This window comes from Acipenser ruthenus, chromosome 2 (assembly GCF_902713425.1).
Source record: "Acipenser ruthenus chromosome 2, fAciRut3.2 maternal haplotype, whole genome shotgun sequence".
NCBI classification, from domain to species: domain Eukaryota; kingdom Metazoa; phylum Chordata; class Actinopteri; order Acipenseriformes; family Acipenseridae; genus Acipenser; species Acipenser ruthenus.
This window is the reverse complement of record NC_081190.1, coordinates 8,715,964-8,733,402: the sequence shown is the minus strand read 5'-3', so window position 1 is coordinate 8,733,402 and position 17,439 is coordinate 8,715,964. Positions and strand designations below refer to the sequence as shown.

Here is a 17,439-nt window from a genome sequence, read left to right as displayed (position 1 = left end):
TTGAATGCTAGCCTTAGGGATTGGTCTAATCAGGTGACTCACCACAAGCTTAACTCAACGTAACTTCAAATAGAAGTATTAGTATTACAGCCATTACAGAGTTTTAACCAAAATCATTTACACACCAGAGCAAATCCGTTACTGTAAAAAAACAATTGTAAATCCCCAAATGTTTGTGTTTCCGTACTAATATTGTACTTGAATGTTGTAATTGTTAAAACATTTTAAATTAAAGCACTAATTAGAAATGAATAAATGCTTGATAGGTTCACTGTTGTTGCAAACCCAATCATTGGGCTATACTCAGTAAATGATGTACCCAACATCAATTTAATGAATTTAAAATAATGACCTCATTATAAATATAAAGAACTATGAGGAACTGACCCCATCAGTAAAGTCCCATCTTGTTAACACTGCTGCTGTAACAATACTAAATAAAAATGCTTTGTTTTAACATTTCTCGTTCATGTACACTTCACTGGTTTCCTTTCAGTTTTAGAAAATATTTTAAAAGTATTCCTTTTACCTTTAGAATTGCTTGCTGTAAAAAGTTTCAGTGTTATCATACATTGAAATCTACAGATATCCCCTCTTTCTCTCCTGTTTCAAAATACAGGTTGCAGAGCTTTCATGACGGGCAATTTGAGAGCCTGCAATCTTTCAGAAAAACGCGTTTCCTTGGTCTAGCTGCTTACATCAACAGAGCCGGAGCCTTTCTAAAAGTGTACGGGGGGTAGGGTGTGGGTGTAGCACTTTATTTAAGTATACGCAGAGTACAACCGCAACTAAACATTGTGTGCTATACAAAGCACCTTCATTTTCCCCGCTGTGCACGTTTCTTTTGTCAAAAGCCCCAGGCTTGCGTGTATACCTAGCTTTTGTTTCAGCATGTTTGAAAAATAAACAAACCAGTTCTTAAAGTAAAGAAGCATATATGAAAGGTTGTATAATCTGTTTAATATATATAAAAAAAGTTAAAAAAAAACAACTCAGTATCACTGCCTAAAAAAAAAAAGTAAGTACACAAAATGCTTAATGAAACAAACATTTTTAAAAATTACTAATATAACAAAAATGAGAGAAGGTAAAAGCATAGAAATGGTCATGGCCAGTGCATATCAGGACATTTGAGTTTGGTTTATGCTTTAACCCTTTCATATTTGGCAACCTCAAAATGGGGACGGATTTAAAATAAATAAAAACAATTAATATGGGCACATAAGGGAGACACATGCATGACAACCTCACATAATGATCCCCCCCCCCCCCCCCCCCATCACACATAAAACAAACAAAACTACATTTCTCGCTATTTCAAGATTTCATGCATGAAAGGTTTAATAACCTCTTAATATACAAGTCAACATATTAACAATTCACAGTTTAAGAAGGTCACATTTACTGTAATATTGCATAATCGCACTTTAACCTAGATAAAACAGCATTATTAAACAAAAGTCAGTTTCATAATCCTGTTATCCTGTGAGGAATCTGGCTCTTTCTAAAATGATGTACAATCCCACATACAATCCCAAGTAGAAATCTGTCTTCTCAACAGTTAGAAGTCCCAGTTGCATTTGAACTTGAATTGTAAGTATTGGTCCTCTTGGAATATTTCATTGAGCTGAAGGACACTCGCAGCCTTTCCACGGTCCGGTTGCTCCTGCAGAGACAGGTATTTTTCACATGGTCTCTGAAATCTTGTGAAACAAAGTAATAGATAAACGGGTCAATGCAGCTGTTCAAGCTAGCAAGACAGAGTGCAGTGACGTAGAATGCATAGGCCTTATCGATACCACTCCCTCGGAGAACAGAGTAGTGCACAACCAGCATGATGTTGCTGGGGGTGAAACACACCAAATACATGACCAGAACTGTGATGATCAGCATGATCGCCTTCCTGCGCTTCTTGCCAATGTTCTCGTCAGTTATTGATGCCGTCAGGGTCTTGATCATTAAAACGTAAGCCGTTACAGTCAGCACAGCTGGGAAGAGAAAAGCACCAATAGCCATGGAAACAAAATAACCAAACATGTTGTACGCCAAGTCCTCTTCGGGCAGGACATCGTGGCAGGTGGTTATTTTGAGGGATGTAATATTGAGAGTTTGGTTTGAAACGTACAGAGGAATGGTGCTCAGTGCAATGAGAATCCAGATGGCAATGCAGACGCCCACTGCAATCTGCGTGTTCTTTCTGTGGTGGGACATTGGGTTGACAATGACCCAGTACCTCTGGACACTGATGCACGTCATGAACAGAATGGAACAGTACATGTTTCCATAGAAGAAGCCCAACATCACTTTGCAGAGACCTTCTCCATAAATCCAGTTGTTCCCATTGATGTGGTAGGCGATCTTCAAAGGGATCCAAATGACAAACAAGAGATCTGCCAGGGCCAGGTTTGCCATGTAAATAGAAGCCGGGTGTCTCTTTTTGGTCCTGAAGAGGAAGACCCAAAGAGCCATCCCATTGGCGGGCAAGCTGATAACAAACACGATAATGTAGACTATTGGGAAGAAGACTGTGGTCAACTTGCTGGTAAGAGTATACTGGGCAAAGTCATCCACCTCATAGCTTCCTATGTTTTCTTTGGCTGGTCTGCCAATGAATCCTCTGCCACTTTTATTGCTCCCTGCAACACAGAAACAGATGGGTTACTTTCTATGCAAATACTGATCTTTGTTTTTAGTTTTAAAACCTAGCTCCCAACAAAAGTACAGAAGAACCTAAAAAAGTTTACAAAGGAGAGGAGGCCATTCGGCCCATCGGTATTGCGGTATTGTTTCTCCATTATCATAGCCATGGTGATGTTTCTCGTCTCTCTCCCAGTGCTACTCAGGTTGCTCCTGTACAGCTCGATAGATTGGGACCTCGCTTTCTTGCTCTAAGTCTACTGAGATATGTGGAGTGAAAAAAAATAGCTTACTTTACTAAAGCGCTATTTCAATAAGTGTTTCCGTTTTTCCTTGCTAGTTATAGTTGTGTTAATATAATTTCTTTTAAATTTTAAAAAAGCTCAATAACACATTTAAACGAAATAGCCACCCAATCATGTATTTAACAATATTAATGAATGTTTTAACGTATTATCGATATTTATCTAATAATAATAATACCTACCGTCCTTTATTTACATTGTCTGTATTCAATTAGCATACAGCTTGGCCTATATACTTAAAACTCGCAAAACATAATAAAAGTGTACAGTTTAGTGTACACCGTAAAATTAGTATGACTAATTAAATCGCTTGATGTAATGTAACATTTTTGTTGTTACCGTGTCAACATACCGTCGCTATTTACAGAGTTTATCTTTCACTGAAAGTTTCAGTATCACCACAGCTTGCCTCAGGCACAGGTGATACTGCGACACTGTCACTGTCAGTTTGAGTCTCCTGCTGGCTCAGACAGACTCCACTCAATCGAACTAAGCATATCGCCGATTCCGCGGTACAAAAGAGCCGGCTCCTTTTGCAAGGAGCGTATGCTATCTTTCCGTGCACGCCACACTATTGTTAATAAAACAATTAATAATCCTCTCCCTACACCGAAACCCTAACCTTAAGGTCACTAACCTATACTGCAGTCATTATACATCTAAAGTATGTTTGGCAGTGAATAAGCGTTTTTCTATGTTTATGCAACCTGCCCCAGGACTCGGTCAATCTACCGTTCTGGACTAGATCGAGAAGGGTTACAGTTTAGGTAGAGTGTGATCAATATAAAATACTGTAATACTTCTAATTGTACTGTTCTTGTTACATATCAATTAGAGACAAAAAACAAAGTATGTTGAACAGCAATAAGAGAATAAAATAGAATTACCAAATAAATCTAACACCAAAAGGACAGTAAGTTTCACACCGTCCCTCACGTGTGAAACAAATACAATTACGCGACAAAACCCTAAAATGTTCCAGTCATTGCGCCATTTGACATTAAGACAGTTTTAAACTTTTAACTGAAGACGCAACCGGTTAAAGAACAAACACGGAACCTTTGCAGTAGTTAAGGGCTAGGATCCTATGAAATTGCTTTTGTTAACGGTGCACCGGAAAATGTCCTCTTGTACGAAAAGTAAGCAAAACCTGCGTAGCACACTTGAAACTCAAAGCAGCCATGAGTCACTTGTACCTTCATTTGGGTTCAGTGCATTCCCCAAAATACCTGTACTGCAATCTGACCCATGCTTCGGGGATTGCGTAATCGAAACTCCAATGACGACATCTTGTGTCGCATTGAATATCATTCTATAAAAAACGAAAGAACTTGTATTCCTAACGATGAGGAATGTCTCAATAAAATATAAATATTCCAATAAACTGACAGCAATATGCTTTCTTAAGTACAATGTGGCTCCAAATGTTAACTTGAAGTTGTGTCGCTATTTGATTTCCATTACACGAGAGTAGATGTTAAAACTTCATGCTGATTTGAACTCGGCTCTCGTCAAGATAAGCACCAACTAAGACGTAGCTTTACAGTAAACTAATGTGATCCATATGTGTCTCCATCCATTTACGTTTCCTTCCATATGATGATGTAGATATCCTTCTCTGGTGTTAACGGCTGAAGTGTAATGCTGGCTCCAGGGATCATCTTATTTTGCCTCCCTGGCGCATCAGCACACACAACATTAATATTTAAAACACACAAACTGTGTAAGCATGTATTTTAGTTAAAAAACAAAGCCACTCAAATACGAGGAACTTAATGTGGTAAAATACTGAGTATTTTTTTTTTTTTCTAAAACGGTTTAAGTGTGCATCGAAGAGTATTTAAAAAAAAAAAAAAAAAAAAAAAAAAAACATAACCGTGTATTTGAATCACAGACGTACATCATGCCCAATATTCGATTCCATATGTATTTATCCCACAGAAAAAACTTGTTAGCTCATTAATGACAACTTTCTGTATGGATTTTTTAATTTTTTTTTTTTTTTAAAGAAGAAACCGAAGATCACCCAACATGAACGCCTGCGCACCTATTCGTCAGGTCATGTTTGAATTATTCTTACCTTTTTCAGATGCCATCGCAGGCACAGCAAATATGCACGCCACCAGGCATACAAATTCAGCAAAAGCTCTCATTGTCGATGTTTGTCTTGACGTTTCTATAAAACAGCTGTAACCCTGGTTTCAATGAAATGGTGTGTCCCCTTCTTCTTATCCCAACTTACTCAGAGTCCGTTTCAAAGTGTGTAAAGCGCAGCCGCACCCACAACATAAAGCAGAAGACCTTCCTTCAGTCAGCCACCTGAAATACGTCACCCGCACGTGACCACGACCGCCTGTCCTCCTGGTTGGTTTAATCTGTGAAACATCTCCTCCCGGCCCTGAGAGAAGAACCTAAAAGCTGAGGACGCGTTTTCATTGGGTGCTAGATAGGTGGTAGGGTTAGAACGATTTGTAAGCATTTTTGCATTCTTTGTTCACATTATTTATCTATCCAGTTTACACATGCATTGTTTTAGGAGGTTTAATATGTGTTTTTACTTGTTTTATTGTTCCAGTACATTTGTGTATTACGAGGTACGTATGACTTTACCTGCCACTGTTTTGTGCTGTGTTTTCCCGTTCTCTGCTATTCCCATTTCAGAGAAACACGCCTCAGTTTTAGGTTACTTGAACCAATACTTTGTGCATTTTTTTTTGTTTTCAAGACCTGTGGTCCTGTCCACAGTCGAGAAAAATAGGATAAATATGAATATAAAATCTGAAAGATACTGTGTAGTCTACACTTACACTAATGAAACTATTCTGCAGTGACAGCTCAGAATGATTTGGTTCTGGGTAGGAACAGGGTGTGAGGCGGCACCCTACTGTAACACAGGTTCTGACCTTACCTCACAGCCAGAACGGTCTTGGTATTTCATTTATGACATACAATAGCGAAATTAAAAAAATGACGTTTTAAAACATGTCTAAAACCAATAGGCCATTGTGTTCATTCATCCCAGCTGACACTGCTGCATGTGACGCCAGACAAACCTAGCATATTATTATTATTATTATTATTATTATTATTATTATTATTATTATTATTATTATTATTATTTATTTATTTATTTATTTATTTATTTCTTTATTTCTTAGCAGACACCCTTATCCAGGGCGACTTACAATTGTTACAAAATATCACATTACAAAATATCACATTTCAGAATATCACATTACAGATAAGAGCAGTTGTAAAGTACAATAAAATCAGTAGCAAAAGATCAAAATTAAGTTAAAAAAAACAGAGATTACAGTAAACAGTTAGATGTAAGTGGATTGTTAGTGGAAGACTGAATGATAGAGGGGAAGTTGGAGTGTTTAGCAGAGGTGAATGCAGAAGAGAAGGAAGCGAGGAGCGAGCGATAGAGATCCAAGGCAGCAGTGTGCAGTTCGGTACGAGCCGAGCGGAGCACGGAGGAGAGCCAGGGCTGGGGCTGGGAGCGGTGGGCAAGTATAGGGGTGAGAGGGCAAAGGGAGTCGAGGTGGGGGTGAGGGACAACAAAAGGGTGGAGATAGCCGAGTCAACTGAGAGTTGGGAGGAGTCGATAGAGGGGAGGTGCTAGAGAGCAGCAGAGCAGCGTTTTCTGTCGGTTAGAAACTCATTTCAATGAGGATTTCTAAGAAGAACCAACAGAAAAACTGCAAAAGGGCAAAGGCCATAGTCTAGTGGATTGAGTATTTGTATACTTACAGCCTACAAACAAGAGACTGGACGTCAGTTAAGATGAAGTGTAATGTAACTAAAACATAGTCATGTGCTAGTTTGGAAATATCTTTTTTATTATCTCTCGATCCTCCCTTTATTTTGTAGGGAAAATCCTGAACTCAGTGTGAAATGACTGATGACTCCACTCGGCCGCAGTTTAAAAAGCTTTATTACAATGCACGCAAGGGAAGAGCAGCAGTGACAACTCACTCTCTCTTGGTTATTGACATAGCAGTACAATATTTATACACTACTAGCGTAGCAACAATAGGCAGATTAACAGGTCAGCATGGTTATAGAACTTTCTTGAAGATGAAGATTTCCTTATAAGGGGTTGTTTCCTCAAGACTTAATAAGACAGTTCCACAATCTTAACCCCATCGCTGTTAATCTTGGCAACCACAACCACATCAAAACCCAAACAGTCGTCTCGTACTAGAACATTCTGTGTTAGACAACATCACACGATTCTCTTTAACCCGGTAGATGCCGGCCTGGGTGGTGGCTGCCTCTTCACATTCAGCCCTATTTCTGGAGCTCTGCAGTAACGTCATGATGAAACTGTATGGATGTAAATCAATGGCTGCACCCATTACATTCAGAGCAACAGCAAGACAGGCTCCCTCCCCCATAGACTGTTGTCTGGAGTCAACTGGACTAGGCTAGACTGAACTCACAACCTCCTCCTACTAATGTGTGGCTTGATAACCACAATACAGCCCTGGACTTGTTTGCTAGGTATCTGTGGTGCACAAGGCAATACATTAAGACAGAGGTGTAGTAACAAGATAGGACCCTGGTACAAGTTTAAGTAGTAAGTATACACAGTAATGTAGCAGTTTTCCCATGCTTTTCCTGTTATTATTTATTTCTTAGCAGACACCCTTATCCAGGGCGACTTACAATCGTAAGCAAAAACATTTCAAGCGTTACAATACAAGTAATACAATAAGAGCAAGAAATACAATAACTTTTGTTCAAGTAAAGTACAAGTTTGACAAACCACAATTCAATAATACAGCAGGTAATAGTGATAGTTACATCAGGATATGATTAAATAGTGATAGTTACATCAGGATGTGATTAAATACAAAGTACTACAGGTTAAAAACTTGGCAGATTACAGTATTCTGAAGTACAGGATTAAATGCAGTAAAATAGGGGCTGATAAGAGCAAAATAAAGCACATTTACATGAAGGGTGATAGTGTCCCAGGATACAAACAGAGGAGTTCTACAGGTGCTCTTTGAAGAGGTGAGTCTTAAGGAGGCGCCGGAATGTGGTCAGGGACTGGGCAGTCCTGACATCTGTAGGAAGGTCATTCCACCACTGCGGAGCAAGGGTGGAGAAGGAGCGGGCTTTGGAGGCAGGGGAGCGTAGCGGTGGTAGAGCTAGTCTTCTAGTGCAGGCGGAGCGGAGAGGTCGAGTGGGGGTGTAGGGAGAGATGAGGGTCTGGAGGTAGCTGGGTGCAGACTTGTCAAGGCATCTGTAGGCTAGTACAAGAGTCTTGAACTGGATGCGAGCGGTGATCGGGAGCCAGTGGAGCGAGCGGAGTAGTGGAGTAGCGTGGGCGAAGCGAGGCAGAGAGAACACTAGGCGGGCAGCAGAGTTCTGGATGAGCTGGAGCGGACGGGTGGCGGACGCAGGGAGGCCAGCCAGGAGGGAGTTGCAGTAGTCTAGGCGGGAGAGTACCAGGGCCTGGACCAGGAGCTGGGTAGCATAGTTGGTGAGGAAGGGTCGGATTCTTCGGATGTTGCTCAGGAAGAATCGGCAAGTGCGTGCCAGAGTGGAGATGTGCTGGGAATAAGAGAGGCAGGGGTCCAGGGTGACTCCAAGGTTCTTAGCTTTTCCTGTGGTTATACTATGTGTTTACCATAGATTTTTAATATGATTTACCAAACCTCTCTGGGTTTACATTGCTTACATGTGGTTTACCATGCTTCCACTGTGCCTTATACTTATACCATGCTGTTATGGCAAACTTTAATAAGGGGAGCTTCCTATTTTTATTATTATATAACACAGGATACATGTCAGCTAAGACTCCCTTCTGTTTAATACTATAGTCAATTCAGTGCTAGGGTCATATAAGGTGAAATATGACCCTAGCAAAGTGAAAAGCAACTCGTGTTTTTTTAGGACTAACAGTTTAACCTTTTGTTAAAATACCATTGGAAATTCTGCACCCCACTCAGGACAGAAATGTTGTTATGTGTGCCTCCTGTGTATATATGTATTGTAACCCTGAATTGCCTGTCTGCAGCACAGCTGTAGAAGTGGTTTGTCAGCTTTGTCATCGCTTTGTTGACACCTGATCCCCATGGCAGGCAGAAACCAGTGGAAGCGTCACAAGGAAGGGCTGCTCTGTTTGTTTTCAAAATAGGCATATCAAGCCGTTCATACATAGCCCAAAGGTTACTTTCGTAATCATCACAAGCCATTTGCTGTAGAGTTTGATTACTTACATTTCAACATTGAGCCCTATTCTCAAGAGAGAGAAAAGCATTGTGCAGTGACCTAATAGAAAGTGAAGCAACAGTAAAAGTACATGTTGCTAGGGTTCTCTGGCTTACTTCAACCTGTTTTGTAACTTATTAACATATAGTATAAGGAGGTCAGAATAACGGGTAAATCTGTATATAATTCTGATGTGTGACTCACCATTCATGAAGCATGCCGATAGTGCTGAACTGGGGACATGGTGGTTTGCAACTGCTGTATTAAAATGAAATATTATATTATTATGCTTGAGCACCTTACCCCAATGCATATGGATTTTAGACAACGGTAACTCTTTGGTAAAGAATACACAGAGCTGGTTGCAATAAACTATACGAAACCATGTCTCTTAAGTGTCTGAATCCAGAGTGAGAGCAAACCTCAGCTCTTGAGCTCTGATTATCATAGAGATCTGACATGAGAGAGGTAGCTCACCCTGGCTCTTAATACACCACTGTCATCTTTTCCTGTTCAAAGCCCTCTGTCCCCTGCTAGCTGTCGTCTTGCAGTAGTTCATCGGTGCATCAGTCCCATGCTTTAAAACCCTGCTCTCTGGGTTCGGTACTGGGCTGGACTTCAGTCCTTGTTCTTCTGTGTAATCAGGTGCAGGCTGGCGAGTAGTGGGATTCATTTTCATGCATATTATAGGTGATCCCCAGCAGTAGCCGATATTGAGAGCTTGTAGGACTTCATGATTCTAGCCTTTGTTTAGTGTCTAGTATCTATTAACTATAATGTTTTTGTACCTTTAAGTCATTGCATTTAGAACTGTCAGATCAGTCAGATGATGTCACTCGATGGCACAGTGTGAGAGTGGGAGTGGCACCAGCTTCCTTACGCAGAGCGTCTACAATCACCTGCTTCCACAGCTGATCCCTTTTCTTTTGAGTTCAGCCCTTGCACCGCTACGATAGGTAGCCCACTGTGTCTATACACATCTATGCACATCTATACACATCTTTTTACACAGTGGTAAGTGTTGCGCAGCACTAACAATGCTGCATAAAGGTGAGTGTAAACAGGGCTTGTGACAGTGTTGCTAGGGATCTCGGTTCATTCCCTCCTGGCAGCTCCACTCCTCCCCTCGCAAGTAATTTAAGTTAGTAAAATAATTATGTCTGCCTCCTTTTGGATAGGTACACAGTCAGTTTAAAAAAAAAGTCCATCTTGATGCACTTTGGAATTAGTTGACACTTAGATCTGGGAATGAGTCACTTGCTTACTGTTTTAACAAAGGGAGGCCTCCGTAATAATGATCCTGTGCAGTTCTAGTTGTTAATTTTGTTTCTAAACACTAAATCATGAGAATTTGATTATATCCTCCCTAAATTCAGGAATGCTCAGAATAACCAAAAATTCTCATTTCCCATGTTTACATTTTTCAGAATCTGTCAAGTCATGTCCCTAAGTAGACTAACTTGGAAAAAACAAAAGTAAACAAATAATCCAAAATACTCATCAACATCCACACACAAACTGTGCATGTAGATATCTCTCTCTCTCTCTTGTAAAAACATGCTAAGAAAGGCTGAATGCTAGAGATCTTGTGGATTTACAGTGAATCAGAAAAGAAAGTATTTAACCCTGCTGGTTTGTGCTGCTTGGGACCACTTCTTTACACAATGTGTTGCTAGATAATCATTCATCACATATATGCAAATGATTGTAATGATTAACGCAAATGACCCAATATAAAGGTTTCTGCAATGGTGACTGTTGTATGTTGTACTAGTTTGGCAGTCACTGTTGCATAAACCATTTCATTTTCTTGTTGTAAAACAGATAACACGTATCAACCCAGTCAGTCATTAAAGGTTCTCTTTTGGATGTCTTGTTTACTAAAATGAATGCTGTATCTTGGACTCAGTACAATTTGAATGCATTAGGCAACTCCTGCATAAGATTAGGTGTATTCTGCCTTGCTGTGTCCAAAATACTAGGCATTTCTGTAAGGGTTGCATGAATAAATGTATAAATAATGAGAAACGAAATCTTACACATTAATTATAGGATTGTACACAACAAACTTTAAAGGGTTTGTCTATAAATTTACTATACATGTAAGATAGTATAGGGTTTACTATTGCGTCATTTAAAAAAAAAAAAAAAAGGATACAATATCTGTCACAAAAACCCAACACACCCTTCACTCTGACCTGTGACCTAGGATGGCCAGCATATATGGGAGGCAGTGTGGTCCAGTGGTGGCTTGTAACCAGGAGGTCCCCGGTTCAAATCCTGGCTCACTCACCGACTCATTGTGTCACCCTGAGTAAGTCACTTAATCTCCTTGTGCTCTGTCTTTCGGGTAGGACGTAGTTGTAAGTGTCTCTCTAGTTGTAAGTGTCTCTGTAGCTGATGCATAGTTCACACACCCTAGTCTCTGTAAGTCGCCTTGGATAAAGGCGTCTGCTCAATAATAATAATAATGTGACTTTTTGGTTTCCAAATGATAAAGATCTAACCCTTTCAGGTACTGGCTTCATACTCGGTACACCGCTGTATTTTGTGATTCCCTAGGTCTAGTTTGAGTTAAAACGAACCCTTATGTGACTGTTTGCTGGTGAAGTGGCCCCTGCCAGTGTGAAAGTCTTATATCTTACAAGCCATTTGAGATAGTGACTTCATGTGCTTAATGTGTTGCTGTGACATTGACTGCTGACCGAATGTGGCTGCCATATTGAAGTCATGTGACTTGTGTAGTTACAGCAGCACAGAGACAGTACACTTTGAGTTCTGGTCTTAATGTTTGGTATGCAGCTGTATTCATTTCTTTTCACTGCCACATTTCTGACTCCTGTATTTCTGTTTACAATCCATTCTATCTGGTTTAACTCCCCCCTCTAAGATTGTGCTACCGGGGATGCTTTGTTGTTGTTCACAAAAACTCCCATTTCTAGTTTTCATCTTATATTAAATAATCTAATAATAACTATGAGATAAACCCTGAATCTTAACATTCCCAAGTTAAAATGTTGACATGTTTCTTTTTAGTGACTCTTAAGTGTAGATAGGAGCACACTGGAGTATAAGTGAGATTCTACATGTTTTTGTTTTTTTAAAATGAGGTTAAAATGGGCAACAAATCCCACACCCAAGCACAGCAAGCCAGCCAGCAGATTTTCCTTTTGGTCACTGGTGAAGTTGCATACAAATTCTTTTAGTTAACTCTTTTGAAAATGTTATTTTGACTGAAGCAAGTGAGTCTTCAGGAGGATGTAAAGAAACAAAAATTGTCAACAAGAATTCAGGTAAACAGGCATCTAATCCTAACGATCACAAGATAATATATTTTATAAAACTAAAATTGATTCATACTTATTTTACTGTAGTGCAGGACTTAACTACATTTTAAAAATGCACATCTCTTTATATTTGTGCTCAAGGTAAAAGTTAAAGCTTAACTTTTTACTGCAGAACAGGAAGTTGACACTTGCTGCTCAGTTTCAAAGTTGTTACGGCCGAATGGTTTTATTCACTGCTGTTGATTTTGACTCATAATTTCTGTTTCATTCATCAGAGATTTCAGTTCTTCTCAAACACCTACATGTATATAGTTTGTAAATTCTGCAGCCAGTTCTAAATGGAGCTTGAACATATATCTGAGTATTCAAAGACAAGACACTTGCCTGTTATACCTGAAAATGCGGAGCTTCCATAGTTCCTCGGGTTTTGCTTTGCACATAAATGTCCTAATTAACATACCTGTGTAGAACATGTCCAGATGGCTCCACTTTGAATCTTTAAAAAGGTTTAATCCTGTTCTGACAAAGCCGTTTTTTTTTTTAGAAGCAGTTATAAAATTACAATTATAATAAAAAGGCGATTTTATGTGGCACTAGCACAATAAGTAACGTTGAGATTTCTAGGAACTTTTTGCATTCATTTAGTTTACACCAGCACCACCTGCTGACACAAAAAGCTACAACACTAGAAGCATGTGACCTACTGGCTTTTCTCTGACTTTGTTGTGGCCTCGCATGCACTTTAATGCATGTATTTGAAAATGTTTACTGCTTTTTATTATTTTTTTATAAGGATTTATTTTTATGCTTTTTATTTAAATTTTGAAACTGTGCTTCAGGGGATCTGGATCTGGATGCATTGTTATTTGACATGGGTAGTGCATGCAGGAGTTCAATACGAGCACAACAGATTGAAGTACATGTTGCTTAACAGCAGATGGAGCTGAAGGATCAGGGTTGCCTGCAGGTCGTGTCCTCTTGGCAGAGGTTGACAAGGGGTTTTCTTTCTGCTTTGCTCTGGTAAAATGTGTAAGATGCTTTGGTTCCAGTGTAATTGACTGCAATGGGTACAAACAGAATCTTCTGCTTTCCAGGGTTGAAACGCTCTCTTGCTACAGATGTGTGTGGAATTAGAATTACTGTACAAAGCAACAGAAAATCTTTGCAGGTAAATCATTGTGGGCACTGCCCTTATTCTCGCAAAGCCAATCTGTACAGAAGCAATTGGAGGAAAGGCAGCAGCACTTCCCAAGGTTAATAGAATCTCCTACTGTTATTCAGTATAGCGTAAGGATTAGTGTAAGCGTAAGGCTTTAAATACGTTTTAGGGTTGTCATTTGGCAGCAGTACTGCTAAGTATTGCTGACTGTTTTAAGTTAATTCTTTTCTAAACTCAAATGATAAATTCAAGGTTAAATAAGGATTAGCTGCAGAGGAATAATATATTGTTGGTATTAGTGAATGGATGATAAAACATTTAGTAAGAGAAACTGAAGTGTCTAAACGTGACAGAGCAGCAATATGAAGTTTCATGGTCAAGGCACCAAACGTTCATTTTCTTGTTACAGATTTTTTTTTATGCTCCACCAGGGGTCAGCGTGAGACTGTCTTAATGCCCTCAACGCTGCCCACCCTGCTCCACACTGTACCTGCTGCTTGCTTATTTTAATGGATCACTCTCCATACAGTCAGGATCCAGTTTGATGTTCTGACTTGTTTATTTCAAATACCCCCCCCCCCAATCTGCCAGCTTGCAATTATCAACTGCACTGATTGACTGTTTCCCTCTTGAGTGAGTGCCTCTAGGAAAGAGAACAAAGACTTGCACACAGCACTTTGCTCTAGATCTCTTAGCTCATATCTTTAGGAAAGAGGAAGGAAACTGAACAGGAATGTAAGCAAATAAACATGAGAAAAGACATGCTGTTACTTACTGGTCTCCCCCGAACTGAGATTTCAAGCTAACCTTGTAATGCCCAATACTGTCGTCCACTGTAGCATATTGTGTTTTAAATCCAGCCTCAAAAAACAACCTTTTTATATGCAATGCATATAAAATATAATATAATATAATATAATGTAGCTTCTGTCCATGTATAAAAACGTGGACATTACAGGGTTAACACCCAATTGCAAACTCCAGTTCCATGCCAAGATCTGATAAGCCAGGAGTTTCATATCAGTATAAAATTCTTTACAGTATGCTCTAAAATTAGAAACATGAGATCCTTCACACTGCACATACCATACCAAGTAAAACAATTTAATTACTTCCTGAAACATTTTTATTATTTAGCAGTGGTGAGGAGGATGGTGGTGGCTCCATTAATAACTTAAGTTGAAGTCATTGAGACGATTGTGGAGGTGTCAAACCTTTATGCATGGCAAAAACGAAGAGCCAACTTCAGTGTCACAAAAGCAGAGATGCAGGTTTTTCTTGTTCATTTCTGGTTATGTCCCACTGCCAAGGCGAAGGGTGTTCTGGGAAATGAAAATGATTTTATAAAGCTGTTCCCAAAGGGATGTCCATTAATCGATTCACTGTGCTGACAACACCAAGCTTCCTCAAGGATTCCTACCCGGATCTGGACCCTGGTTCTGGCTACAATCCCACATAGTGTGAAACCACATACCTGGGTCATACCCGGGTTTACCTGGGTCCCAGCGACCCACTTCAGGATGTAGGTTGACATGCTTTGACCCGGGTTGAGCGAGACAAAATGCATGACGGCCGTTCTTAAGCCGATGAAATAACAAACAGCCACGCCTGTGTGAAGGTTTCACTTCCACAAGGAACATTTTTGTTTATTCTGTTTAGCCATATTGTTGTTGCTTGAGACACACCATGAGCCAGATTGCAGCAGGGATGAAGAAACATTTGCTCTATTCAACATTTGAGCCGACGGTTCAATCCAGAAAAGCTTGGATGGAAGCGTCTGTAACAAGCTGCTTCCAGGGCATTGATACACGTATTGTTTACTTGTGTCTGTCACCCAGGTCAACCCTGCTTTATCAAAAGCAATGTGAAATCGCATAGCCAACCTGCATGACACCAGGTCCTGACCTGGGTAGAGCATGCCAGTGTGAAAGGGGCTTATGTTAAAGGACCTCAACTATTGGTTATATTTCAACACCTTTTTTTCTCTCTATCTTTTTGCTGTGCTACACAGTCAACAGATTCCTGCCACAGGTACTATCAGAGCCAACAGGATTAAACAGTTTCCTGAAGGTGGCTGATGCTATGAAAAAAGAAGAACGAGGAAGCTTTTACTTCAGGAGAGAAAAGTCTGATTCTGATCTTCTGTGTAGATGGAGTGACCACAGTGTTGTAACAATTGCCAGTACAGCCCTTGGAATGAACACTACAGACAGCCAGAAGATGGTCGCACATAAAAACAACACACTGAAATTGTTCAGCCACAGTTGTTGTCTTACTACAACACATACATGGGAGGAACTGATCACATGGATCACAACATTGTCAGCTATCGAATTAGCACCAGAAGTACAAAGTGGTGGTGGACGTTTTTAAAATTTTTACCTGATGTTGCCATGCAGAATGCTTAAGCTGCTTTATTGCCATACAGCTGCTCACAAGACTTAAACACTGTCACTTCTGGGTTTTCGAGAAGACAAGAAGATGTGTTGCTTGCAACAAAAACACAGTGTTTATATGCATCAAATGCCAAGTTGGGCTTCACCCATGATTCTGCTTCAAATTATTTCACCTTTGAACTGGCTGGAGAATGTCAAAGATGTCAATGGGAAAATAAGTTTAAAGTTCAAATGTAACCCTATGCTGCATTTATGACATAAGATATAATATTTATGTTTGTTTATTGATTAAATATATAAAGCCATAATTACAGTTCTGTTTTAACCTTGAACTAAATGAAATGTTATGTATTGAATATTTAGATGTTCTGAGATTTATTTTTTAATAAGCTGCACTAAATTTAGATTTTTTTGTAATGTATTGTTTTTACCTATTTGTGTGTTTATTTTTTATTAATGTATGTCTCATTTAGTTTTAATTGAGGAGAAATGTACAATTTAGTTTCTGTTTGTACTTTTGCAGTTTTAGAAAGTTTCTGCTATTTTGTATCATAAAAGCAACAATTAAAACAGGTTTGTACATTTCTATATTTAAGCTAATGTATTTTTGCTGTTGTAAATTAAATCTATAAGTGATAAGAATATGAATGCATATTTACTACAATCTACAGGAATCTTAGCATTTTGATCTTTGACCTCAATCAGCCACGTATTACTTTAAATCATTTTTTATTGACAAATGGTAAATTTAAGGATAAGTAATACCTGAAAATATAAACTATGTGAGAATATTCATCACTAGATACCAAGAAAAAAAAACCCTTACCGTGTGGTGCATAGCGTTTCAAAATTAGAACACAAGGTTCTAATAACTCGGCAACCAAAAGATAATTAAAAAAATATGAATATTATTATTTATTTCTTAGCAGACACCCTTATCCAGGGTGACTTACAATTGTTACACGATATCACATTATACAGATATCACATTATTTTTTACATACAATTACTCATTTATACAGTTGGGTTTTTACTGGAGCAATCTAGTACCTTGCTCAAAAGTACAGCAGCAGTGTCCCCCACCCGGGATTGAACCCACAACCCTCCGGTCAAGGGTCCAGAGCCCTAACCACTACTCCACACTGCTGCCCGCTATATAGCTACTCCTAACCTGCCAAATGAAACTTGCAAACAAAATTTTACGAAAAAAGTCCTGCAGTAATGGGTTAACTTTACTGACTATGGGATCTGTATTGACTTATGACTGGGTGGAGACTGTTTGATTTGGAGCAGTTTGGGATTTTAAATGGAATTCATTTGGGTTTCAGCTTCTATGCCGAGCCACGAGTGGGAGCCTTCCTGTTTTGCTAACGTTGTCTTTGCAGTGTATATTCTGTACCGTTCACTTTGCCACTGGCTCCTCCATTTCA

At 39.3% G+C, this 17,439-nt stretch overlaps 1 protein-coding gene across 1 annotated transcript; it reads right to left on the bottom strand.

The window, feature by feature from the left end:
- Positions 1–938: 938 nt before the first annotated feature.
- Positions 939–5,333, bottom strand: LOC117403827 (proteinase-activated receptor 2-like). Its single transcript, XM_058988417.1, has 2 exons — positions 5,023–5,333; positions 939–2,636 (listed from the first exon to the last, which is right to left on the bottom strand). Exons 1-2 carry the CDS (start codon positions 5,093–5,095, stop codon positions 1,555–1,557), a joined length of 1,155 nt encoding a protein of 384 aa, XP_058844400.1. The 5' UTR covers positions 5,096–5,333; the 3' UTR covers positions 939–1,554.
- Between the last annotated feature and the right edge of the window lie 12,106 nt (positions 5,334–17,439).